We start from the raw sequence: 27,874 nt of genomic DNA, 5'->3' as shown, positions 1-27,874 counted from the left end.
CGGGCTTAAATACAAAACTGGACCGCAGGGGAACCAATGACACACGTGACCAGACAATCAGGGGGAAACACAGAACAGGTGTGGGCTTGAGGTGCAGAGAGACAGAAAACAAAGGACTAGACCAGGTAAAATAAAACACAAAGTCAAGAACTCTAAACACAAGCAGGTATGACAAAACTATTTGTGTCTGAGGATTATAAAATGAAAGCAACTACCTCCACCATCTCCTTCCAGTCAACCTTACAAGCCTCCGCACAGACCTCTCACCCTAGAATAAATCTCAATAAATGTCAGTGACCTGTTTCCTCCACTCACCTCTACCTCTCTCCCCCAGTGGCTCTGTTGACCAGTTTCCCCAGGAAGCTCTCGGACCAAGAATACCTGCATCTTCATATTCGTTGTATCTCAATAAACTGGTTCTCTGAAAGCATTCGTGCATGTGGGTCAGACACCTAAACAAAACCATGACAGAACACTCAAGCCATTTTGACCCGGCCAATGCTCTCAGAGGAACTATTTCTGAACAGGAATCACAACTCAAAACCTATGAAGCCGTTCAGCTCTCTTTGAGAACAACATTCAACCAACCATTGTCTCCACCCTATTGCAAAAATCTTTAAACTCAACCGTTCCTTCACCTGTAGATCCCCAGAGTCTCCCTGCCGCCAACTCATCCACTCCGTTGTGACTCCTCTGTGATGTTCTCAGCCAGACATTGGTAAAATCAGTCCACACACTCACCTCATTGTTGGCCCTTAAATGTGTTTTAGCAACTTAACTCATCAGTTAAACCTAACAATGGTTTTATAAAGCAAGCACATATTAACACTGTGTGGTTTTTAAAATATTTTCTGTATATAAATTAAATTTGTCTTTTTTTGAGTCACCTGTCTGGGTAAAGGGGGCTGAGGTCTTTGAAAGCACCATGCCAGCTCAGCAGGACCAACCATCTGCTCGTCGGCATGAAGGCAGTTACAAATTAGTTCGATCATTTGGTCCTTGGTACTGATGTTCAGTTCTGGTTCTCCTACCGTGTGTAAAAATGATTCAGCCAAACCATTGTATGAGTTATCCTCCTGTGTCTTTGGGTTTGGTCAGGTTTGTGAGGGTGTGAATATTTTGTTGGAGTAGAGTTATATTAAGTTGAGCTTTTTATGGGCCCATTAATTATATTCTGAACTTTTGGGAGTAATTAAAAACCCACTTTCTCCGGTTTCCTCTGTGGCTTCACTGCTTGGTCCTCCACAGTAGATCATAAATGGAAACTATTATTTAATGAATATGATTCAACTGAGAAATATGTTTTAGTCTTGAATCAGTGATTCAACGTCCAAATGTAGACTTGAAGGATGCAGCAAACAGGAACAGAGGAACCAAGAGCTGGGAAGAGGATTTGAAACTGGACAGTGTGTATAATCCCAGGAAAGTATCGGTGAAAGGTGAGACATCTCTAAACTTCTACTGAATTTGGAGAAGCTTCTTATACTACCGAAAGTAAAAGCTGTGACCTGAAAGCAAAGTAAGTTGTTCCCGTTCTGAAGGATCCTCCAGCGTTATTAGAGTAGGAGAATCTTTTCTGTTCTTCAACACTTTGGACCGTTTGAACAAACTGTAAGTTTGCTTTCTTTCATACTAGAACTTTGTCTTCAGGAACCTTCCTGTTTGTTTCTGCTCTCTGATGTTTAGAGAAAATGTTCACTTCTTATTTCAGCTCAAAGTTTGATCTCTGCTGTTTGAAGACTAATCTACAGGATTATTAGATCATTGATGAACTGGAATCAAACAACATGATGAACAGCTGATGGTTCTTTGTTTTCTTCACTGAACAAACTGCTTCATGGTTTTATTTCCTGGATTCAAACTCTGGTTAACAGCTTCCTGCTGCTTCCTGTCAGTCCTTTCAAAATAAAACGACATTAATGTTAAAATGTGTTTGATTCACTCAGATTATTTAATGTTTCAGCTTTGATGGAGCAGATAATCCACTTGTAGAGTTTGATGATTGTGAAATAAAATAGTTCCTGATGTTCAGTCAGAGTGAATGAAATGTTGCTCCATGACTCCATCTAGTGGACTGATAGTAGAAGTACAGCAGCTGCCTCACACTGCTGTCTGACTGCATTCAACTGACACTGATATGAAGCAGAGAAGAAGAGCCAATCAGAGGAGGAGCAGCTGATCTTTTTCCAGCACAGATGATGTAAAGGATGATCAGAGTTGATGTTCAGATGAATGATTTGTGTTTCCTCTGCAGGTGAAGTTAGAAAGTGTGTGTGAGCTGATGTGGATGTGAATTCAGCAGCATGGATCAGTGTGAGGACAGAGAGGAGGGAGTCCCTCCCTCTAAAACCACTCTGTGTGGGAAACATGAGAGCCAGAGCAAAGATCAGAGGTGAGATCACCATCTCTAACTGTCCATAGCCCTTTTCACACAGCGTTCACACTATATCAGGCCAAAGAAGACGTGGTCATGAAGCTGCTGCTGCTCCTCTTTGGTGCTTCATACAGACTGAACAGAGGCAGCTCAGCATGGTATCAGTGGGTTCTTACAAACAGCAAGTCAGTGTTTCAGAACCAGCCTGTTGGTTAGAGCTCTGGGTTCCAGCAGGACACATCTGGAAAAACTCACCAACTTCCAACACATTTCCTGGATCTTGATGACCAACATGTGTTCAACATTCTTCATCCTAGAAAGAAGGATGGCAGATCAGACATTTATGGAATAATGTTGACATTTATTTTCTGTCTAAATACGACCCATATCAACAGAACCAGCTGTTCACTCTATGGAGGTACTGACTGGGTCTCAAATGGGTCTCTAGAAAATCAGTTCAACTGTAGCAGAACCTCTGGTCCCATATGGGTCCCAGATTTTACCCAGAACTGTCCTTCATCAAACCTAAATAGACAATTAACATGGAGCTGTTATTAAACTTGTAGACAATTACATCTGGGTCCCATTTTTCAGCCCGGTTCCTGTCCAGATGGGTCCATAATGTAAATGTTAGCTGGTATGTAAACAGAACCTCACAGAGTGTGTTTTAATCATAATGTTTCTGTCAGGATCCATCAGAGACTAGAACCAGAACCAGAACCCAGCTGTGTGTCCTTTAAGAGCGACAGGTCAAAGGATGATGCCATCAACTTCAGATCTCCTGGATCTCCATCCTCAGAGAGGTGAGCTGTATCTAACTGCTGTAACTATGGAAACTGAGTCAGTCTGAAATGTTTTTATTCCATCATGTGTTTAACGTGAGCTCAGCTCTTTTTCTACATTTCTATGTTCATATGTGAAGCGGTGTGTGTTGGATGTTCTCCAGAACCTCAGCAGTGAAAGTGGAAAGAATGGATGTTGTTGGAGGCGTCCTGGATGCTGCTACATCATGTTGAACAGCTCTGATCTGGTTGCTTTTGGACCTCATTGATTAGTCGCCATCATTAAACACTTTTCTCTTGTTAAAGTCAAATATTTAGTTTGGACCAGAGCTCACTCTGATTGGTTCTGATTGGTTCTGCAACATGTTAATGAGCTAACTGGACTGTTTGGTCCCTCTCCCATATTCATAGTGATTGAATCAAATTTAACCTGGAACCAACTGGACTTTGTTTCTCTGTTCCTGAACCGTTTCTTCATGGTATCTGAAAGTCTTCCTCAGTTCTAGTGATGAAGAGTCTCAGATCTTCTCAGCTGTAGTTGGAACAATCACACGTATCTGAACCAGTGACTTGGTGATGTTCCCTCTCAGGAGTTCAGAGCTGCAGCGTGTTCTTCAGCTCTTCAACATCTCAATGGATTCATTACATTTCAGTTGTGCTTCAGACTAGTTTGCATCACTGCAGCAACTAATGAAAATGTGTTCAGAAAGGTTCTGGTCCAGCTGCTGGAGGACAACATGGTTCTGATGTTTGGCTCCATGATCTCAGTCTGATGTGTCCTTCATATATTGTTCTGTTCCAGCTGCTGGAGGACAACATGGTCACTTTTGTGAAGAACGAGCTGAAGAAGATCCAGAAGGTTCTGAGTCCAGATGACCCAGAATGCTCAGAGAGTCCGAGAGATGATGAGGAGTTGGGAGGTGAGGATGAAGAGCAGAGGAACAGCAGAGAGGCGATGATGAAGATCACCGTGATCTTCCTGAGGAGGATGAAGCAGGAGGAGCTGGCTGACCGTCTGCAGAGCAGTAAGAGGATTTCTACAAAGATTGAACCTGATGGATAAATCACACATTTACTGATGTCTGAAGAGATGGAATCACATTTATTCTAATCATCTCCAGAAGATCATTTTGTTTCCTTCCTGATTTTGTTTTTTGTGTTAATTTAGAAGATCTGGCTGCACCTTGTCAACAAGAACTTAAATCTGGTCTGAAGAAGAAGTTCCAGTGTGTGTTTGAGGGGATCGCTAAAGCAGGAAGTCCAACCCTTCTGAACCAGATCTACACAGAGCTCTACATCACAGAGGGAGGGACTGGAGAGGTCAATGATGAACATGAGGTCAGACAGATTGAAACAGCATCCAGGAAACCACACAGACCAGAAACAACCATCAGACAAGAAGACATCTTTAAAGTCCCACCTGGAAGAGATCAACCAATCAGAACAGTGATGACAAAGGGAGTGGCTGGCATTGGGAAAACAGTCTTAACCCAGAAGTTCACTCTGGACTGGGCTGAAGACAAAGCCCACCAGAACATCCAGTTTATATTTCCATTCACCTTCAACACAACAGGAAGGTGACACGTGTGGAGGAACTTCAGTCATATCCTGATCATCCAGACAGATTTGATGTTCCTCAGCTTCTATGTAGAACTGGTCTGACTGGTCGCTGTTACTGGGAGGTCGAGTGGAGAGGAGGAGTTTATATATCAGTGAGTTACAGAAGAATCAAGAGGAGAGGAGACAAGGAGGACTGTTGGTTTGGAAAGAATGATCAGTCCTGGAGGCTGAGCTGCTCTGATGATTATGGTTACTATATCTGTCACAATAAAAAAGAAACGTATATCTCCTCCTCTTCCTCCTCCTCCTCCTCCACCTCCACCTCCTCCTCCATCTCTTCCTCCTCCACCTCTTCCTCCTCCATCTCCTCTGACTCCTCCATCTCCTCCTCCTCCTCCATCTCCTCCACCTCCTCCTCCTCCTCCTCCTCCTCCTCCTCCTCCTCCTCCTCCATCTCTAACAGAGTAGCAGTGTATGTGGACTGTCCTGCTGGCATCCTGTCCTTCTACAGAGTCTCCTCTGACTCACTGATCCACCTCCACACCTTCAACACCACATTCACTGAACCTCTGTATCCTGGATTTGGGTTCTGGTTCAATCCAGGTTCTTCAGTGTTTCTGTGCTGAGTTGGGTCTAGAGAGTCTCCTCCTGTCAGAGAAACACTCTCACTGTTGAACAGAAAGTTCAGTCTCTACATGTTTGTCTCTTTCACTCAGAAACACGTTTTCAGATTCATGGATTCAATCAGTTTCTTTGTGAAACTCTTCTAAATGATTCCTTGGAAACTTCTTCCTCTTCCAGTCCTTTAAAGATGGAAGCTGGGATTATTATTCCAGGATCCACATGTTGTTGTTCTGTCTGTTTCCAGTCAAAGCTTCACACTGAATATCAGGATGTTGTGTTTCTCTCTTGGTTTTTAACTTTCATTCATGACTCAGATTTCATTGAAATGTTGTGCAGTTTTTCTCCATCACTGGACATTATCTGTTTCTGTCGGCTCCTATTTCTCTAAACACTTTTTAGATTCAAATATTAAATCTTCCTTTTGTATATTTGCTGCAGTTTTACTTCATGTGTTTTAGTGGAAATAAACACATTTTCTTCTTCTGGATTTGATTCATTTGCTGCTCATTCTATTCTCTTCCTCTGTTCAATATTTCAATATTTCAATAAAACAGATATTTTCTATCACAACACTGACTTTCAGAAAGTCCTCATTTACAGTAAAACATCTCCATCTTCTCTCTGAGATGTCTTTAAATGACAGATTTGTTTCTTTAGTTGAATAAATTAGCAGCAGAAACACAAAGCGATGATGAAATGATATTTCTGCTCCATCTTTCCAAACCTTGAAAACATGTTGAGAATGAAAGAAGAGCCGACGCTGACAGTTTGTGGACTAAAATAAGCTTCTTTACTTCCAAACTGCTCACTTGGACAGACTGAAGACCAGTTCTTCATCTTCTTGCTGAAGTCATGCAGCACCAAACCAGAAGCTGTACAAACACCAACAACAACAGAACAACATGGAACATTTCCACATCAGAGGTTCTTCCTATTCGGGCCTTTTATTTTTACACAGGAAACATGTGAATGTGAACACAGAGCTGCAGCGTGCACCACGTCCTGCTGCTCCACTTAAAGGAACAGTCCCACATTTTCAGCTTCAGGGAGCTGTTAGCGTAGCTTAGCACAAAGACTAGAAGTGGAGGGAAACTGTTAGCAGTTTGATTTCTGTTCTCGGATCAGAACATCAAGTTGAGACTTCTGGAGTGTTTAGAAGGTGGATTTGATCTGGTAAACGGGTCAGTCACTGTGCAGAACCAGACCGAAGGATCCTATGTCCCTGGTGGCTTCATTAGAGCTCCAGGTTCTGTGGTGGTCAAACTGCAGGCTGGAGGTCCCAGAGAGGACGCAGGTCATGTGACCTCATAACAAACTCAACAAAGATCCATCAGAGAGGAGCAGCTGGTTCCAGGCAGCAGTTTCTCTGAAGTTCAACTCATTTTAAGCTTCCAGATGCAGATTTTATTCTATCTGACTTTGTGATGCAGACCTGCAGGAACCTGATGGTTCTCTAACTCCTGACACTTCCTGCTTTGATCAGTCAGTTTGTGGAGCTTCATCGGTAGCCCCGCCCCTACATATACCACCTGACCCGACTGAGGCAGACTGACAGGAAGTGGACAGACAGAAACAGGACGGCAGACGTCTCCTGGACTCCACAGAGCTCTCAGGTGAAGCTCAACATCTAACAGAAACATTTATCTCCAGGTTTCAGTTCTCATGTCATCAGAGGAGCTCATTTAGTTTGGAAAGAAGCTGCTGGAAGATGGAGACATCTTCCTTTATGGCAGGAGAACTCAGTCTTGAAGAAGAAACAAAGGAAAACTAAACTGGGCTCCTCTCCTCCATTCATCTCCTCTCAGTTCAGGGATTTTATCGTCTTGTTTGGCTTTCACAGAAAGCATCGAGCTCAGCTGTCTCCCTCTGGATGAAGAACGAGGAGGAGGAGGAGGAGATTTCAGCTCTGAGGAAGCTCATTTAATCTCTCAGTTTCTCCTCCTCTTCCTCCTCCAGATGAAGGAGGCAGGCTGAGAGAAGCGGTCCAGTCCGGTCTGATCCAGTCCAGGTAGAGTGAAGTCAGGTGAATCTGGAGGAAGAAGGAGGAAGATGAGGATTTTCTTCAGATCTTCATGTCCTGGGACTCCACCATCTTGGCGAGCGTCTTCTTCACTCTGAGGATGGTGAGGCGGGAGGCGGGGTTATGGGCCCAGCACTCTGACATCAGCTTCAGCATGGCTCGAAGGCACTGAGGAAACAACAAGAGGATCTCAGTAAGTCCAGGACTGTTTTAACCTCCTGATCCAGCCAAGAACCAACAATCAGAACATCTTGGAGCCTCAGCAGGAGGATTCTCCATCTACAGTCTCACCTCGTCACTGTTCCAGCGGTTGGACACTGTGGGCCGAAGTCCTTTAACACAAACCACCTCCAGCATGTCTTCATAGGAGGGTTCAGAGGTCACCATGTTGTAATATGGCTGCTGGTAGTCCTCCACGATACCTGAACAGAGAGAAACACCTTCAGTCAGCTGAGACAGAAGAAGATCTCTCAGTTTAAAATGAGTTTAAAATCTTAAACTCTCAATGAAAAATAAACTGTAGAAAACTTTGGTATTATTGGTCCATCCTGGAGTAAAAACCATGTTTCCTGAAAGTAAACTGAACAGAACTATGAGACAAGCTTGAAGAAACAGCATCTAGTGTGATATCGAATGTCAGGATTGTTGAAGACTGGATTTCTGTCTGTGTATTAGGATCCAAACATCTGCTGCTCAGAGCATTAATGTCTGTGAGCCAATGAGGCGTCCACATGTTGATGATGAAGAAGCTAACGGTGTTAAAGGTTCCGCAGGAGACGTTACCATGGCAACCACACCTGTGTGTCGCTGGTTAGAAGTTAAAGGTAGAGAGTCTCTAAGGAGAACCAATGGGAAGCTGCTGGATGTTCTCTGTGCTCTGAGGGAACGTCTCTGTAGAGCAATGAGAGACACTCTGGCTGAAAGCAGACAGAAATGCCAACATTTCAACATATAAATTGAGTAGGACGTGTAACAGTGATGGGTGTAAGAAGAGTTTCCATCTGAAGAAGCTGTGAAACATCTCACATCTGCAGCTTCTGTGTCACAACAGCCAGAGAGAAAGAAAACAATCGAATCTACGTCTCCAACTAACAACTCCTAGAAAGCTGTGAGGTCTTTCACAATAGTTCATGAACCACGAGGGGCAGGAATGTCTGATGGTCATAAATATCTAATTTCATGTGTCTACAGAGTTTTATATGAAAGACACGACAAGTTAAAAACATCCTTCAGTTCCAGTTTTCAGGAGAAGCTTCATAGCTGATTTAGAATGGACGTCTATGGGAGGAACGATGTGAGATATCTGGTCCTGAGGGACGTCTACAGAAGACCAGAAGGTCTGCTGCAGTAACACACACAGAAAATGGCTACAATTTAACAAATTCATTCTTTATCAGGTGTAAAATTTCTGGGAGTGAGAAAAGGTTCGACATTTAGCAATAATCTCCTTGTTAGCGCTCCTTGGTAACCATAGCGACACACAGACATAAAATAAATGATGAAAACTGTCAGTGGACAGTTTCAGCTGCATCAGCAGCAAAGTGAAAGGCAAATGGAAGCAGGCAGATTCATGTAAATGTAAAAAATATAAAAAACAACAAATAACAGACTTTAAGGGAAATATTTACAGCTTAAGACAAAAATACTGAACAGTTATTAAAAGTAGCATACTCAGAATAAAAGACGTGAAACTGAGTAGCGTGAACTTGAAAATGTACAAAATAAACATTTATAAATGTGCATAAAAAACAACAGATTTATTATAAGAAATGGAAAAGCTGCAAAAACAGCAGGGATGTGAACACTTATTGAGTTTGTTGAGAGCAGTGATGGTTATAAAGCTGTTAGAGCTGCTGGGAGGAAGGATCTGTGATCACGCTCCTTTGTGCACTTAGGATGCAGCAGTCTGTCAGTGAAGGAGCTCTCCTGTTCTACAAAAGCTTCATGAATGGGGTGGGAGACGTTGTCCAACAGAGATGTTAGTTTTGTTACAGTCTGTATGTCTCCTACCACCTATACTGGGTCAAATGGGTCAGTTTCGATTAATTTCGATGTAAATGAATGTCTTTGAATAATTCATGTAAAATGCCTGGATTTAACTAAGCAAATAGGTACAAGCCTCTCATTGGATAATTACTGCAGGGGCGATTATGTTTCAGTTGGCAACAACTTATTTAACTCCAACTGGTGCAATAAGTTGCTTCTCATTTCTTAAACAACCATGTCTAAAGACACGTCCTGTGGTCGTGGAGAAGATGTCAGTCTGTTTCAGGAGGGTCAAATCATTGGCGTGCATCAAGCAGAGAAAACATCTAAGGAGATAGTAGAAACTACCAACGTTGGGTTAAGAACTGTCCAACGCATTATTAAAAACTGGAAGGACAGTGGGGACCCATCGTCTTTGAGGAAGAAATGTGGCCGGAAAAAAATCCTGAATGATCGTGATCGACGATCAGTTAAACGTTTGGGTTCAGCAACAGTATGTGTTCAAAGAATGAGGTCAGCTGACTACCTGAATGATCAGGTTATTCCATCAATGGATCTTTATTCTTCCATGATGGTACGGGTATATTCCAAGATGACAATGCCAGGATTCATCGGGCTCGAACTGTGAAAGAGTGGTTCAGGGAGCATGAGACATCGTTCTCACACATGGATTGGCCACCAGGGTCCAGACCTTAACTTCATGGAGAATCTTTGGGATGTTCTGGAGAAGGTTTTGACTCTACCATCATCAATGCAACACTGGGTGGAAATAAATCTTGTGACGTTGCAGAAGTTTATCGAAATAAAGCCTCAGCAAATGGAGCCGTAATCAAAGCTAAAGGAGGTCCAACCAAATATTAGAGTGTGACCTTTTGTTTTGGTGGCGACCTTTTCTTTGGCCAGGCGGTGTTTCTAGTATTGATTATATCGAAATATTGTTCGTTTTGACAACTTTAGTCCTGAATAATTGGAACATTTTAGTAGATGAACAGTTAAAGCAGCAGAAAGCATGTGCAACAAATTAGATACTAACAACCAAGGTTGTCACGATAAAAACATCTAAAATCGATACAAAGAAAAATACTCGATACAATTCTGATACCACGGCAACACTTTCTGAAAGCACAGGTTTGTTTCTAGTTAAGAGCCAAAAAATATGATTCATTACAATATGACACAATTTTTACTTCCTTAACTGGTGCAAAACCAATAACTATAGAACTACTGAACAGGTAAGATGCTAACAAACAGGTGAGAAGACGGATTATTTCTAAGATCTAAATAGAGGGAACCAGGATCACTGGTCCTGTAGAGTAAATGCTGACCCAGCGGGCCCTCTGCAGTGAACATCATTGTTTCAGGGGGAACGTACCTCCGGTGACGCAGCGTCTGGTCATCTCCCAGACGACGAGGCCGTAGCTGTACATGTCAGCCATGATGTAGGCCTGGAAGTGGTTCTTGTTGAGACTCTCGTCCAGGACCTCGGGGGCCATGTAGCGCCTCGTCCCGACCCGGGTGCTCAGAGGGATGTCCACCTCACTGGTGTCGCTATGGCAACACAGGTGGCAGGTAACAGTTTATTAACATGTGCATCCTCAGAGTGACGAATCCTTTAATAAACGCTTATCAGGAAGATGTTTTTCCTGGTTTGTGTCTGAAGATCTGTGAGGTCTTCAGTCAATGAAAAATCTAAAGACGGAAGGTGAAAATAACAGCAGAAAACTCATCACCTGTTGAACTTGACGGCGAGGCCCAGGTCTGCGATGCAGCAGGTGCCGTTCTTCTTCACCAGGATGTTCTTGCTCTTCAGGTCTCGGTGGGCGATGGCGGGCTTGCCCTGCGTGCCATAGATCTCCGTGTGCAGGTGGCAGAGGCCGCAGGCGGCGGTGTAGGCGAGTCGCAGCAGCGCCGCAGCATCCAGCGTGTTCACCTTCAGGTAGTCGTACAGAGAGCCGTTCTCATGGTAGTCTGTGATGAGGAAGAGCTGCGTGAAGGCACCAGAACCTTTGATGTCTGCTGCGATGAAGCCTGCAGAACGTGGGAGGAAAGGTTCACATGTTGGACTGCATTTCATCAATTTACCATCAGAAATTCTCCATGGTTTTGGTTTTCTTGGACGCAGAACCTGCAGATTCCTGACAGACCTGTGGTCACATGACTGTGGTGTTTCAGTTAATACTGTAAAATAATAATGTCAAATGTTTATGACTAATGTTGTATTAAAATGCTGCCATCTTGGGCAACACGCCCAGCCAATATTATTAATGAGACTTTAGGTGTTAATGCATCGATAAAAATGAAATAAAGATTCAGAAATGATCTGATGTTTGACTAACATCTGAATTCATTAGCAAGATCACTAAAATATGAGCATATTCTGTTGCGTTTTTTGACAAAACTGTGAAACCTCTAAACCTGAGATTAGAGAAGCTTCGCTTGCAGTTTTCTGTGCTTGGATCCATTCTCAGGTTTTAATAGTTGGAATCTTCATCTTTAGTTCAGGGACTACTTTATTTCTAAAGCATTTAAAAAACAACGTAACAGCTGACCAAAGCACTGTACACAATTACATGACCGGACAGGAATAAAACAAAAACCAATTAGACAGACCCCTGAATCCCCAGAGGACAGTCCTTCCAGGACATCATCCAGAGACTTCCAGAAGGCTGGGTAATCTGAACTGCTGTTCGGTGCATAAGCACAGAACCCAGTCAGAACCTTCCCTCCTGCAACCTGAAGTCACAAAGAGGCGACCCTCCTGCTCACTGGAGAAAACTACAGTTATGCAAAAATTAATAAAACAAGCTAAAAAATGGACCCAGGAGGGTTAACACAACTAGTAAAGAAACAACTCGACTGATTGGTTTGGTTCTATGAGAGAAAAGGTTGTTAGAAGTAAAACAGTCTGCTCTATTAACCGTCTTACATTAGAGTCCAAACTGAGTTCCTCAGGCGATCATCAGAGCTGCTGTGATGGATGCTGAATCCAAAAATGTCAGTCAGTCATTTTCTACCGCTTATTCCATAGTGGGTCGCAGGGGAGCTGGTGTCTATCTCCAGCAGTCTCTGGGCGAGAGGCGGAGTTCACCCTGGACAGGTCACCAGTCCATCACAGGGCAACATACAAACAACCACACACACTCATTCATACACCTAAGGGCAATTTAGAGACCAATTAACCTAACATGTCTTTGGACTGTGGGAGGAAGCCAGAGTACCCGGTGAGAACCCACACATGCACGGGGAGAACATTCAGCTGGAAATTGAACCCAGGACCTTCTTGCTGCAAGGCAACAGAGCTACCAACTGCACCACCGTGCAGCCCTCCAAAAATGTCTTCTGGTTTAAACTCTGCAGCGTGAGGTCAAGAGAAACCGAGGAACCTACCAAGGATGTTCTCGTGTCTCATCAGGACCGTCTGGTAGATCTCAGTCTCCCTGAACCAGCTGGCCTCCTCGCGGGTGAAGAACACTTTGACAGCCACCTTCTCTCCTCTCCAGCGGCCGAGCCACACCTCGCCGTAGCGGCCCTTCCCGATCTGACGAACCATCTGGATCTGCTTGGCGATGGTCCGCTGGACCTGAAGAAGGCAGACGTCACATTGTTTTAAACACAATATTGTTTCTCAAATGACAGAACAGGATCTTTACAAGATGCACCCTGAGATGACTAAATGTAGGGTCCTGTCTCATCTCATATTTTAAAATAAAGAAAATCTAAAGTCCAGGTTGTGGGTCTGTGTTCCAACCTTTCATACATCTAGAAGGAGAAGCAAATGTTCTGCTGTGGGACTGAGTGTAGATCACACGTTGAAGGTGAGTGTGGTTCTGCTTCCTACCAGCAGAGGGAGCCCTGAGCCGCTGCCGGAGCTCTGTGATTGGTGGATGAGGTCTTTGAGGGACTCTCCTCCTCGGATGAAGACTTCCTGCTCCAAGTCTTTAGGATAGCGTTCACGCTCAGTCTGCCACTTGTACCTGAAAACACACACACACACACTCAGACAAACACACACTTGTCTGGTTCTCCACTAAACGGATTTACTTCTTATCTATCTGGGAGGATTTTCTCTGTCATGACAGACAAGTTCACTTGTAGGATCGCCTCTTTAACTGGCAGGTTCAACACGGGTCGGTTCTGGGTCCATTATTGGCTTTTTATATGCTTCCTTTACCTGGCGTCATTCAGTCCTTTAATAACATTTCTTATCATTTTATGCAGATGATATTTTAGCCTCATCAGCTGGATAGATTGTCCACCCTAGTCCACGGTTTATCCCAGATCAGTGATTGGCTCTCCAGCAACTAGACCATGATTATAGCTCCTCCTGAACTACTTACATAAATCAGTTCGGCTCCTCTTCTAACTCTACCCCCAGATTGCTGCTCGCCGTCTTCGTTCTGAGGCTCAGAACGTTTTAGATGTTCTGTGGACCAGACTGAAGACCAAGGGGGACAGAAACCTTCCAGTTCGAGGCACCAAGGCTGTGGACCAGTCTACCTCTACAGCTACAATTAGTTGACTCTGAACTCTTTTAAAAAGCAGTTAAAACATTCCTGTTTAAACAGGCTTTCTGTTGAAGGTTTAGTTTTATTGTGTTTAATTCTATCTCATTTTTACTTCTTCATGGCACTTCATTTTAATCGTTATTTTATTGGTTTTCTGTACAGCGCTTCGTGATGCTTTTGTCTGAGAAAGGCGCTTAAATAAACTTACTTACTTAGACCCTCACACACTTAGACACACACTTTAAAAACTGATCAGGGATTCATTTGAATGTTTTTGTTCAGTTTGAAAATCTTCACCAGGTTTCAGTAGAAATAATCAGTCATCCAGGACCTGGCAAACCCAAATTAACATAAAAACAAAACTACTGGACTCAAGTTCTTGTAGTTGAAGATGTTTTGCTCCACATCTGAAGATCTTTCTAATGTCAAGTTCTGGCTTTCAACTGAGAAAGACCTTCAAATGAAGAACGAAACGTCTTCAACTACATGAGCTGAAGTTCATGTTGTTTCATCTTTTTTGGATTTAAGCTGAAGTAATTCCTGAGAACAAGCCTGAAACTGAGGACACCACTAACTTCTGTCAACAGGTCCTGAGGTCCAGGTTCTGTTAAAAACGCTTTTTAATCATCAACTTTCTTAGTGTAAACCACGTTTCTCTGATCATCAGGGCAGAGCCAGCTTACAGAGCACGGCTGGAGGACTGTTGGAGGGACCTCCTGCAGGAAACAAGACGTCTCCTTCAAAATAAAAGTTCAGGTGAGGTCATACCTGTAGTAGAAGACGATGGTGAGGCAGATCAGAGTGCAGCAGCAGACTGTCATGGAGATGATGAAGGCCAACCAGTGGGAGCTGCTCTCTGGAGAAACAAACAGGTCAGTTAGAGATAAGGTCCAGGTTCTCCAGAATCCCTGCTCCCAGATCAGCTGAGGACCTACCGATGGGAACCTGCGGCGGCAGCGTGGGCCTCAGGTTCTCGTTACAGAAATCTGTGTTGCAGCACTCGATGGTTCTCCTGGTCTGAGCGTTGGGAGAGTCCTGTCAATCACAGCAGTCAGCCAATCAGAGAGCAGAACCAACCAGAGGTGGGGTCCAACAGGAAGAATGAAGGTTTCAGATCACGAAGAGTCCAAATATAACATCAACTTAATGCAAACGGATGAAATGATGAAACAACCAGCAGTAATCTGGTTTCTAGATGAAACCAGACCAACACCTGAGCATGTCACTTCCTGTCTGTGCAGGAAGTGGACACACCTGAGTCCCAGTGAGACCGTCCTACCTTGCACTGGAAGTGGTAACCTTCATACTTCATGCAGCCGGAGGTGAGCTGAGCTTCTCCATGGTCGTCCTCCTCCACGATGGCGAAGCACTGACCGTTGGTCCTGAACACATCCAGACCTGCTGTTAGTCAGAGCTTTAAACCAGAACCCAATCCAGAACCCAGACCTGAGGAGAACTTTGGCTCATCTGCATCTTCACTGATTTTAAATCTTAGATGTTTCTGATCTGCAGAGTCTGCTGCACCTCTGTGATCTACCTGAGATACTTCAGGACATGAATCTCTCATTCTGCTGGACTCTAATTGCCATGTTCTGGTTCTGTTCTGGGAGCTATTTGTCCAGGATCTGATGGAGGCAGCTGTACTCACTGGCAGGTGTTGTTCGTGGCATCATCAGGACAGTGTCCAGAGCAGTAGCAGCTGAGGAACCGAGGAAGATCCTCAGGGGCGATGGTGGAGTCGTCTCCAGGACGCCGGGCCTCAGGATTCGCACCGGTCCCCAGCAGAACGCGGTCTAGGTTCTGACCTACAGCTGGGAGGAGTCAGAACCAGAGTTACAGTTTAGGCTGATTGCACAAAGATCTTCTCTGTTAAAAAAACAGACATGATGCTAAACTCCAACCAACATTCAACATCATCTGTGATTTTATCACCATGAAGCTTCGATTTTTCGCTTCTTTCTGTAACTTTTACAGTTTTCTGCTCAGATTTCTGAACATTTTCTGAAACATTTTCAGTGACGGAGCAGATTAAAGGGACTCCAGGTTTATCAGAGCGCCTCCTGCTGGAGGTGAAACATTTCTCCTTCATCAGCTGATGACAGGTTGGTAGGAGCAGCAGGAGGTGAGAAGGAGACCAACTGTTTCTCCTCTTAGATTCAGTTTTGTTCTTATTTTCAGGTATTTAACCTCAAACTGACCCACCTGAAAGTTTTACAGTGAAACATCCCATGATGCAGGATATGAGTCTGTTTAATGGGACAATTTCCAGTTGTTGATCCGGACCTCCTTCTGCTTCAGAGCTTCTTTAAACCAGTTTAACAGAAACAATGAGGAGCTCAGATGATCTCTGTTCATCTTTCCTGGTCAGATTTCCATCTGTTGTTCTTCATTCCTTCAGAATTTCTTGTTTTTCTCTCCTCCTTCAGGAATCATCTGCAGATTTATTTCTTCTCTGAACTCTCCTCTTTCGGTTCTGCTCCGGTTCGGATCATTTTTGTCTCCTCTCATCCTTTTCTCTCCTCAGAGTAAAATTTGAGACGTGTCTGAAGTTTCCATGTCTGGACGTGAACTTCCAGGTCACCATGGTTACAATGTTCACCTTGTTTCCATCAAACGTTTCTTTCTGAATGATTCGGAGCCTCTTGACCTTCATCAGGTCTTCCTGCACATTTCAGATATCTCCACATACCTTCAGTTCCTGGTTTGGAACATCAGGTTAATGAGAACCTGAACAGTTTCAATCAGTGCAATCTGCTGGTAAAGAAATAAGAGTTAAACTGCAGGAAGAGTCGCTGCTGTTTCTGCAGATAAATGAGTTTGTTTTAGTGGAGCTGCTCATAAAACTGCTTCATGTTTCAGTTGGTTGGAGATGATAATCTAGCAGAGATCAAACAGCAGCTAACAGCTTGTGTTTTACACGATCCGTTCCGGTTTAGTTTTTCATAATAAAAGCAGATCTAACAACGGAGGTGCGGCCCGTCTCACTGTTTGTTCCAGACTTTAGAACCTCAGACTGGATGTAGGTTTGGTCCACAAAGCAGGAGGGAAGAGAACATCAGAACCAGGTTTGAGCTGCATTCTCTGTATTGGCCAGCAGGGGGAGGCAGTGTTTTAAAAGCCAGCAGACAAACATGAATCAGAGCAAGAAGCTGTGATCAGTTTGTTCCTTTAATTTGATAGAAACCGTCTGAGTTCAATGAAAGAAGCTTCACAGCAACCTGGGATCATGAGGCTGGATGAAACCGACTCAAAGAGAAACTGGTTTAAAAGCTACTTTATTGGACCCGTCTGTGACTCTAAATCCAGTTGATTCTGGTGCTGTGACTGGACAGACTCTGGATCTCTGCAGAACCAAATGTCACTTTTGATATTTTAGGGCTTTATTGGGAGAAGCTGGGAAACATTTTCATCGTGTTGTTTTCTCTCATTTGTTTAAATAAATCTTAAAACTAAAGTTTCTGACTTAAACTGCAGGCAGGAGATAAATCATCACCTTCATGCAGATCTTTCACCATTTCAGGAGATGTTGGAGCTGAAATGATGCTGAGCGTCAGAAATGATTCAGTCTGATCAGCAGCTGGAAACTTTAGGTCAGATTTACTGAATTCATTTCATTCCTGAATACAAACTCTGGCTCATTTCAGCTCATTTCCATCAATTATTATGGAGGAACTAGAAGCCAGACATGAGTCCAACTTTCTACAGAACTTTTGTATTTAAATGCTCAGAGTGAGACCTCTTTCCTCCAGAGGATCATGATTACTATCTGACTGAACCATAACTAATCAATAACTGATCAGATTTCATCAGCTCTGAGATCCTGTTGAGACTGATGTTTAACTAAAGCAGTCTCTGATTGGTCGTGAGTCCTCCTGTCGGGCTCTGTGATTGGCTGATGGCCTGTGACTGACAGTAAGGGGGCGGGTCTCCGTCCACATGTGCGTTTAATCAGTCGGAGCGGAGATTGAGGTCTGCAAAGCATGCTGGGTAACTATTTATCCTTCATGTGAGCGGCTGTAGAACCGCTGGTTTCCATGGTGATGCAGTCGCTGTGGTCGACTGAAACACCGTCTGCGAATCACAGTCTGGTACAGATGTTCAGAGAACATCCTCAGACTGAAGCTGCCTCAGAGGTTCTGCATGAAGACTGTTTGCAGGCTGGAGTCCTGCAGATTAAAGCCTGAAGATCTGACCTCAAGAGTAGGAACAGGGTGGAGGACAGACCACTGGTCAGTCTCAGCCTCATTTACCGTTTCTCCATCAATATTTCTGGAAGTTTGGATCATCTTCCATCAAAATAAGTGAGGCAGTGATTTACAGACATTAGGAGAAGAAATGAAGACTCTTCTAACATCTGAAACAATAATGTTCTGCTCCCTGATTGGCTTTGAAATGCTTCAACCTCCTGAATGAGAAGAACATTTCCATGTTTCAGGATAACTTCCACACCACAGACTGTTACATTAGAAGATGGATCCTCCATTTCTCCATCAACCACAGCAGTCAGGTTCAGGTAGTTCTCACCTGAGGAGATATGAATGATATCAACTGTTTGGTGCTTTGTGAGCAGCAGACTTGGGGGCAGAACATTGTCGACTCTGCTCACGGCTTCATAGTCGAGTGTACCGATTTCCTAGATTTTCCACCATGGCGTCATCTTACGGGGAGGCAGAACTAATGTTCTGTGTAGCTTTGGAAAAACAGAAAGAAACGGAGGTGCTAAAGGTCATTAAACCAGACTGGGGACGAAGAAGAGGAACACAGCTCTCAGTGCGAGGCGGAGCGTGGTCGTGACGCTGCTCGGAGCAGAGTGTCACATCTCAATCAGCTCGATGTGGAGACTTGTTCCTGCTGAGCAGTTGATCATGTGGCACCGTTACACAGTGGTAAAAACTGAGCTTTGTGCGTCTGGCGGATGTACGCAGAGTCAAGAACGCACGACTATGTTTGTCCCTCGAGTCTAACCAGAAACTGGAGGAGGAGGTCTGAGGACAAAGATCAGCAGCAGCAGGTTATGAGGAACCTGCTGCCATCATTTCTGCTGCCTCAGGAGAAGGATCAGACATCCTGAGCTCCACCATGGCTCCACCTGAGGTCCACCATGGCTCCACCTGAGGTCCACCATGGCTCCACCTGAGGTCCACCATGGCTCCACCTGAGGTCCACCATGGCTCCACCTGAGGTCCACCATGGCTCCACCTGAGGTCCACCTGAGCTCCACCATGGCTCCACCTGAGGTCCACCATGGCTCCACCTGAGGTCCACCATGGCTCCACCTGAGGTCCACCATGGCTCCACCTGAGGTCCACCATGGCTCCACCTGAGGTCCACCATGGCTCCACCTGAGGTCCACCATGGCTCCACCTGAGGTCCACCATGGCTCCACCTGAGGTCCACCATGGCTCCACCTGAGGTCCACCATGGCTCCACCATGGCTCCACCTGAGGTCCACCATGGCTCCACCTGAGGTCCACCATGGCTCCACCTGAGGTCCACCATGGCTCCACCTGAGCTCCACCATGGCTCCACCTGAGGTCCACCATGGCTCCACCTGAGGTCCACCATGGCTCCACCTGAGGTCCACCATGGCTCCACCTGAGCTCCACCATGGCTCCACCTGAGGTCCACCATGGCTCCACCATGGCTCCACCTGAGGTCCACCATGGCTCCACCTGAGGTCCACCATGGCTCCACCTGAGGTCCACCATGGCTCCACCTGAGCTCCACCATGGCTCCACCTGAGGTCCACCATGGCTCCACCTGAGGTCCACCATGGCTCCACCTGAGGTCCACCATGGCTCCACCTGAGGTCCACCATGGCTCCACCTGAGGTCCACCATGGCTCCACCTGAGGTCCACCTGAGCTCCACCATGGCTCCACCTGAGGTCCACCATGGCTCCACCTGAGGTCCACCATGGCTCCACCTGAGGTCCACCATGGCTCCACCTGAGGTCCACCATGGCTCCACCTGAGGTCCACCATGGCTCCACCTGAGGTCCACCATGGCTCCACCTGAGCTCCACCATGGCTCCACCTGAGGTCCACCATGGCTCCACCTGAGGTCCACCATGGCTCCACCATGGCTCCACCTGAGGTCCACCATGGCTCCACCTGAGGTCCACCATGGCTCCACCTGAGGTCCACCATGGCTCCACCTGAGGTCCACCATGGCTCCACCTGAGGTCCACCATGGCTCCACCTGAGGTCCACCATGGCTCCACCTGAGCTCCACCATGGCTCCACCTGAGGTCCACCATGGCTCCACCATGGCTCCACCTGAGCTCCACCATGGCTCCACCTGAGGTCCACCATGGCTCCACCTGAGGTCCACCATGGCTCCACCATGGCTCCACCTGAGGTCCACCATGGCTCCACCATGGCTCCACCTGAGCTCCACCATGGCTCCACCTGAGGTCCACCATGGCTCCACCTGAGCTCCACCATGGCTCCACCTGAGCTCCACCATGGCTCCACCTGAGGTCCACCATGGCTCCACCTGAGGTCCACCATGGCTCCACCTGAGCTCCACCATGGCTCCACCTGAGCTCCACCATGGCTCCACCTGAGGTCCACCATGGCTCCACCTGAGGTCCACCATGGCTCCACCTGAGCTCCACCATGGCTCCACCTGAGGTCCACCATGGCTCCACCTGAGCTCCACCATGGCTCCACCTGAGCTCCACCATGGCTCCACCTGAGCTCCACCATGGCTCCACCTGAGCTCCACCATGGCTCCACCTGAGGTCCTACTCTTCTGCCACCTTCTGAACTTTAAGGTCAGAAACCTGAAGGCAGAGAAGTTCTGTTCTGCTGGTTGGGGTATTTGGGCTTTTTAACCCTGGGTCATGTCTGCAGGTATTTATTTACATCTGGTTCTTTAACATTAGAACAACCTGGTCAGTAAACTACAGAACAGAGTCAACGTTTCTTCCTCCTCAGGTCTGAAGAACAGAAACATGGCAGAAATCCCACTGGACCATGAACCTTTCAACGTCTCTGCAGCATCAGTCTCATCTCTCTTCTGTCCTCCTCCTGGTTGTCCTCCACTTTTACAACCCAACGGCGCAACAATAAAACACCGGCTTCCTGCAGGGATGTTGACCCTGGGTTACCATGGCGACGGCTGATAGCTGTTCAGTGAGGTAATTAATGACCTCGTTAAGAAGGTGGACCAGCAGAACAGAGCTGGATGAGCAGACAGAGGGCTGTGGTGCTGACCTTTACCTGCATCTAAACAAGGTTTTATATGAAGCTGCAGACAACAGAAATTAATGACTGAACATGATGCATCAAACACGATGTTAACTGGTAAAATGCAGCGGTTCTCCTCAGAACCGGACCTGGAACGTCGCTACGCGGACATCAGAGGGAAACATCAACACAGCAATCTCCAGGGGGAATGAAGGATGTTTCCGGAGAACAATGGCTGTTTGCAGCGTTTAGCGCCGCTGACGGATCGGACTGAGCCATACAGGAAATGGTTTATGTGCTGAGAGGAAGTGAGAGCGGCAACAATCAGTTCAACAGCTTCCTGCATGGAGGAAGAGGAGGAGGAGGAGCGCAGTGAGGAACAGGGAGAGTTTCTGAGCGCTGGATCATACTGGGAGGCTGAAAACCAGCAGCTTCTCTGGTGTTGATGGTGTTTCCTAAGGCATGCATGTGGACCATGATCCGAGTGTTCCTGCAGGTATCAAGTTCAGGCTCAACCCAGAACAGGGAGCTCTGCTTGTTGTATGAAGTCAGATGGTTCAGAGTATGAATCTGTTTCCTGCTGGGATCTTCAGGTCCAGAAGCTGCAGACTGACTGCAGTGAAAATCCACCAGTCTGACTCTGGTACCGGTTTCCTCTCTTTGACGGGGAACTAGGCTCCCTCTCAGCAGAACCAGGGTTCTGGGTTTTGTTGTTTTCATTCAGTGGTTCCTGTTCTCAGACTGTAGATCTGATTTTCCACTATTATACATCAGCTCTATAAAGGAATCGGTCAAATGAAGTAAAATTCATTATATTTCCACATATTTTAATATTTGGGCCAGTTTCAATCACAAAGAACATGTTCCTCCGATGTTCTGTCAATATTTTGACATTGACCCAGATTCATTATTCAAACCCATGAATTAATGAGCGTCAGAAGATGCCTTCAGGTCATTAATAAGGTCAATATAAGGTGAAGGTCAACTGGAGACAGAGATCCAGTTTGATCTTCGTCAGTGTTCAGAAACTCAGACTGGAACAGGTGAGTTTATATATATATATATAAATAAAACAAGACATTTATTGAGTACTGCTAAATTCTACTACAATACATCCTCATAAACAGCAACATCAAGCTCCACCTTTCTTATTTTACTGAAGCTTTTTGACTAACTTTTAGTTTTTATCATATAACAGAACATTCAACCTGTTCTGTGAGCTTATTTTCTCTGTCAGTCCAAATATTCTATTTTGGAATAAAGAGTTGAAAATTAAAAATGTTTTCATCGTCTGATTCATCGATTATTAAAATAACAGTTAGTTGCAGCAGAGCACTGGTACCTCTGGTATAAACAGAGAAATGTCTTACCGTCACCTCTTAGACCCAGCAGGAGAGCAGCAACCATTACAGCCAAACAGGACAGAACCGCCATCCTGCAGCCAGAACCAGGTCCAAAACAACACAGCAGCTTCTTTTCCAGAGGGAGGAGATGCTTGGATCCTGGTTTAACTTCAGTCCAGAGCAGGAGAAGCTGGAAGCGGTTCAGAAGAAGCAGCAGCAGCAGCAGCAGGGGAGGTTAGAGGAGGTGAAACAACAACAAAAAAATCAACACATCAGGTCCTCTCGTGTCTCACTGGTTCTGTGGGTCCAAAACCCTGAAACAGGAAGAGAAACAGAACATGTAACAACAGCTGAAGATCAAACATTTTACTGCAAGTTCTGACTTCACTCAGAGGAGTCCACCTCAGCTCCAGGCCCCCCCTCGTGACCCGGTGACCCCTGCCAACCAGGCGGGTCCCCCTGGTGGTCCAGCTAAGCTCCAAACAGTTTGTCCAGGGATGTTCTGCCATAACAGGCGCAGCCTAATAGCCGCATGTTGTAATTAGAGGAGGGTGGGGGGGCCGTGGGTGTATGGGTGCTGATCCAGGGCAGACGTCCGTCACTTTTCAAGAGGTCCGACCTGCGACCCACTTTTCACACATCTCTGGCTGAGGAGGCAGAGAACAAAGATTCTGTGGAGGCCTGGCTCAGAATGCAGGAGGAGCAGAACTTTCACAGGTCCCTTCAGGCCCATGGGGGGATACTCACACAGTACTGCTAAAGAATGAAAGGACTCCTGACCCAGGATGCTGGGTCAGGAGTCCTTTCATCCAGACCTGCACAACATCCTGAACCTCCACCAATCCAGTATAAATGTCTGCAGCAGGCTGGATGTTCATTCACCCTCTGCAGGCAAGAACCTGTCAGAAGAGCTGGATGGAGCTTCACTGCCCTAGATGCTAACATCTGGACTATAGTTTAGTGACCCAAAACCCAAACCTCACTGGATACTGCTGGAGACACCATGAAGATAACTTCAACTGATAGATATATTCATCGTAATATTCCACAATAATGTTTTCAGCCATAAACCTGAAAAAAAGGATCAATCAGTGATGCCAGGTCGGGTTCTGCTAATAACGTTTAGTTTGGGTTTTCATGAAATATCTGAGCTGAATTTCCACAACAGAATAACAAGTGATGTTCATCAGGCTGTAAGCTCACTAGAAGGACACTTTCTACTGCAGAAAATATGTCCTTCCTTATTCTCCTTTGCTCAAAAACTTCCACTGGTTCCATTTGGCCCGGCTCTGCTCCACTCGGCTGGCTTTGCAAGCGTTTCCACAGCGTTACCCAGTTTTCTGGTCCCAGCTCCCAAGCAGGTCCGATCGGGTCTGAGTCGGGACAACATGTGACGTGAACAGACTACTGTCCCCTGATTGGCCGTGGGACCAGGAGGAATGAGAAGGTTTTCCAGGAGGTAGAGCAGGGAGAAAGTTAACTCAAGAGGACCACAATGTCCAGAGCGGGTCAAACCCAGCTATTTACAGACCATGAACCAGCCTGAAGGCTGAAAGAAAAGAAAAAGGACACATCAGCTTTCTGATTGACACAGGTAGGGGGCGCTGTAGTTAATAACATCCTAAACCAGCTGATCACACATAAAATCAGCTGTTCAGACAAACCACCATGAAACAGCGGGTTTGGTTCTGACATTTATTGACGGTCCTTCAGAGAACCAGCGTCTGCAGGAGGAGGGAGCAGACAGAGAGCAGCTGCCCGTCATCAGACTGCCTTCATCGGGTCAAACTGGAGGAAGACCTGCTGAATCCATGGAGCTCAACCTAAAACTAACTTCACCGCGGTCAGAAGTCTGTGGTTCTGGGCTTTAAAGTCCTGGTCCTCGTTATTACCATGGCTAAGACAAGAACTTCCTCATGAAGCCCAAAATGTTCTGTTTTTTTTAAAGTTATTTATCAGCTCTAGTAGCCTTTATTATTTTTTCAAAGTATTTTTTGACAATAATCAGACAGGAAATGGTGTGGGAAACGTGGGTAAGACAGCGCAGATGGTGTCAACGGGCCGGGATTCGATCCCTCGACAGCCGAGGACTGAGGCCTCCATAAACGGGTCGCACACTTAACCTCCTACACCACCAGCGCCGCGCCCCCCAAAATATTCTTCAGGCAAACTGGAGCTTCACCATCCAGACAATAGCGTCTCTCCTCTCCACTTCTCCTGCTTCACCCCTCACGTCAGAACCGCTGAACCTTATTTTATACGTTCTGGCTGTGCTGAGGTCCAGATAATAATCCCAGTGGATTATTTCATACATGAAAAACTAAGAAACAGGACTGGTACCGTAGAGCGAGGCAGAGTTCAGCAGAGCTGCGGCGCCTAAAACGAGCCACTGGAAAACGGGAAATAGTTCTTTAATTCATCTGTGAAGTTTTATAAAACTTGAGATTTTAGCAGATCTGACAAATTATATTTAGTAGAACTGGGTCAGAACGGCTCCTTGGATTGTAAAGGGAGCCGGGTCCTGGGTTCGGTAGGAACTGGACCTTATCATCAGCAGCCTTGTGTTAGAGGACAGATTGGATTTCTAAGAGTTGCCGTGACGACGCCATATCCTGTGGAGATGTTGTTATGGAAGCTGAAGGAAACTAAAGTCTGAGAAAAGTGTTTGAGGCTCCGAAGGAAGAAGCAGCTGAGCAGATTCAGAGACAAGCTAGAACATGACTCCAGCCAGGAGGAGGCGGAGGGAGGAGGAGGGTTGAAGGTTTGGTTCCTGCAGGAAGTTTGGAGCTTCTCTGTCTCTGTGGGTTCTTCATGTTTTCTCTCTGATGAGGCAGTGCTGGTCACCAGTGGACTCTCTGGTATCTGCTGAAGGAGCAGAGGAGACTTTATTGGTCCATCATCAGTCACATGTGTGTCTTCAAAGGGAAGTGGATGAGTTGGGTGATTTAGGAAAGGGGGAGGAGATGGGGGGGAGGCGTGCTTCCTGTTTTGAGGGCTCAGACCGGGCCTGCCCGGTCTTGTCAGACCTCGCTCCGTCTGAATGGGTCTTTGTGTGCGTTATCTTGCGAGCTGCCGTTGTCTTCGTCTCCAATCTCCATACGGAGCAAAGAGCTGCAAACAAACTCGTGTTTTTGTTGTGGCACCGAGGTGAAGATTATTCCACTTCTCCGTTATCGTCGTGGAGATGCCGACACTCGGCCACAACGTCTGTTCTTCACGACTCGCACAAACACGGCGACTCTGAGCCTCAGACGGGGCGCTGTGATGTCATCAGATCGTCACGTGACGTCTGGACGGCTTCTCTGTTTTATTACATCTGGCTGTGGTTGATGGAGTCATGAACAACCTGGAAGACACCAGAAGGACAGATGGAAAGCAGGACTGGTACCGAACAGAACCTGGTACCGAACAGACACACTGAAAAGCTGCTGATTCAGTCCTTCTGACTCTAGATTTTGCAGCCAAGCAGCCAGACTGTGGGACTCTTAATGAGGTTCTGGTCACAGTTCTGCAGCTTTTCCTTGGACCTTCTGCAGCATTCTGGACCACAGGTACCAACAACTGATGTCTAGATGGACGGGACGCTGATGAGTTCAGCTCTGAGTTTACACAGAGATCGGATTTTCCTTCCCGTTTGATGTTAACTGGTTTCTGTGGGATCCAAACCTCCTCCCAGTGGTCTCCCGGGTTACTGGTGCTTCATGCAGCGTGGCTGCTCCAGGTACCTGACTGTGACGTCAGAGTCTTGGAGGAGGAACGTTCAGCATGATGGGAATGAAAGGATCTTTTGTTAGTGTGCCCACATGCACAGAAGAAACTACCCTTATAGGGAACCAGTGAGCCATGGCCGGCCCGCCAGGGGAAGGAATTTGAGGTCACACAACTCCAGGAATGCTGGGAAATGTGGTGAGACAGAAATCCAATCAAGGGTTTATGATTTTATGGAGATTTATCTGCTTTTGGCTGCAGAAGAAGCTACTGTTGTACTGATGGAGGATCATGGTGGACTGACCCGTAGCCTCCGAGGCAGCCTGGAGGAGGCAAACTAGGAGACCTCTGACCTTTACTCTCAGTGGGATCTGCTGAGCACCACCACAGCATCACTTCAGAGGTTCAGTTCCCAGAAAACTAAAATCTATAAAAACAGAAAGGATGAGAAACATGAATAATCCCCCACGCTCTGACCACGGGCCCTCGGGAACATCTGCAGCGTGAAGAACCAGACATCGATAATCAAGCATTAATGTTTCTTCACATCCTGTTCTGGAAGAACGGCGGCAGACTAAATAAACGCCACCGAGGCCTGATAGGCGGAGACCAACAGCTCCTCAGCTCCACAAAGACATGCAGTAATGAGGGAGATTGGCATCAGAGCTGCAGCTGGAGGAGAGCGTGGACGGGGAGGTTGGTCATTTTATTCTGAAAAGGTTAAAGTACAGTCAGAAGACATATGAGCTTCAGCCTCCTTCCTCCAATCATATCACTTTCCCTTCCAGACTCATTTTCTTCTTCTTCTTCTTCTCCTTCTTGGCCCCTCTCCCTCCCCTTTCTCCCCCCTCCAGTATTCCATCATGTTCCCCCTCTCCCTCCAACTTGGCCCCGTTCCCCGTCCCCTATGGGGCCCCTCCTTGCAGGCGGGTCTCTGGGTGCTGCAGCAGCTCCTGTCCATGTCGGCGCCCTGCCCAACATGCCTTTCAGGGCCTGAGAGACTGCAGGCCAGACTTTCTGGCTCCAGCGCCATTGTTTGCTTGGCTGCTCCATGCCTCTTGCCCTGCCATGGATTAGCATAAGATTACCCAGAACACCCCGAGTCACAGCGAGCGTGGAATCTTCAGCCTCCTGATCCTCCTCTTCATCATCGTCTCCTCATTCCCAGTTTGATTTATGACCTGAACTTCTCCTCCTCCTCCCTAACACGGGACCTTCAGCCACTCAAAGATGACCAGAAGGACTCATTTTAAGAGCAAAGACCTCACAGCTCTCAGTGAGGAGTGAACCAGCAACCCTGCAGTGCCTTGCTTCACCTCTGGGTAATCTCAGTGCTAATGTGATAACTGAGACCATAGTAGAAGGTCTGGACTTCTACCCTGCTCTCTGTGGTAAAACTGTGAGACGTTACAGGAAAATACTAATAACATTTGACCTGCTAACCAGAAGTTCTGCAGACAGTTCTGTTCAGACCCGCTGATCAACAGAACTGTCAGACGTTCTGATGGTTCTCAGACAACATTTATATTGAAATGTGTCCATATTATCTGTAGGGAACATACAGACAGTTTGAGTGTTTCCTCACAGGAACCAGGTTCTATAGAACCTCAGTGATGACATTAAGGTCAGTGTTGTATTAAACCCAGCTGTGATGATGAAGGTCTTGGTACTCAGTGGTCAACACATGACTCCTAGAAGATGGATCCTCACCAACTATCCATAGATGGTTTGCAGATGAGGAACGTTTTCTGTGTTGTTCTAGCAGTCTGAGAGCCGATCT

The 27,874-nt window shown here is 46.2% G+C and overlaps 2 protein-coding genes across 2 annotated transcripts in view; one reads left to right on the top strand and one right to left on the bottom strand.

The window, feature by feature from the left end:
• The first annotated feature begins 3,928 nt into the window (after positions 1–3,928).
• On the top strand, positions 3,929–5,035 carry LOC124858736 (NACHT, LRR and PYD domains-containing protein 3-like). The gene is made up of 2 exons (XM_047350927.1): positions 3,929–4,181; positions 4,325–5,035. Exons 1-2 carry the CDS (start codon positions 3,929–3,931, stop codon positions 4,735–4,737), a joined length of 666 nt encoding a protein of 221 aa, XP_047206883.1. The 3' UTR covers positions 4,738–5,035.
• Positions 5,036–6,107: 1,072 nt separating this feature from the next.
• Positions 6,108–27,874, bottom strand: part of bmpr1aa (bone morphogenetic protein receptor, type IAa) — a 38,711-nt gene continuing 16,944 nt past the window's right edge. The window contains exons 3-13 of the mRNA XM_047350926.1: positions 22,414–22,700; positions 15,500–15,662; positions 15,131–15,233; positions 14,787–14,886; positions 14,620–14,707; positions 13,185–13,320; positions 12,734–12,926; positions 11,077–11,374; positions 10,719–10,894; positions 7,652–7,782; positions 6,108–7,528 (exon numbers count right to left, since the gene is read on the bottom strand). Of these exons, the coding sequence (XP_047206882.1) occupies positions 7,403–7,528; positions 7,652–7,782; positions 10,719–10,894; positions 11,077–11,374; positions 12,734–12,926; positions 13,185–13,320; positions 14,620–14,707; positions 14,787–14,886; positions 15,131–15,233; positions 15,500–15,662; positions 22,414–22,477 (1,578 nt within the window). The 5' untranslated portion in view covers positions 22,478–22,700 and the 3' untranslated portion in view covers positions 6,108–7,402. The remainder of the gene's footprint in view (positions 7,529–7,651; positions 7,783–10,718; positions 10,895–11,076; positions 11,375–12,733; positions 12,927–13,184; positions 13,321–14,619; positions 14,708–14,786; positions 14,887–15,130; positions 15,234–15,499; positions 15,663–22,413; positions 22,701–27,874) is intronic.

The sequence above is a fragment of the Girardinichthys multiradiatus genome, chromosome 22, assembly GCF_021462225.1.
Source record: "Girardinichthys multiradiatus isolate DD_20200921_A chromosome 22, DD_fGirMul_XY1, whole genome shotgun sequence".
Classification (NCBI taxonomy): domain Eukaryota; kingdom Metazoa; phylum Chordata; class Actinopteri; order Cyprinodontiformes; family Goodeidae; genus Girardinichthys; species Girardinichthys multiradiatus.
This window is presented reverse-complemented; position numbering and strand designations above follow the sequence as displayed.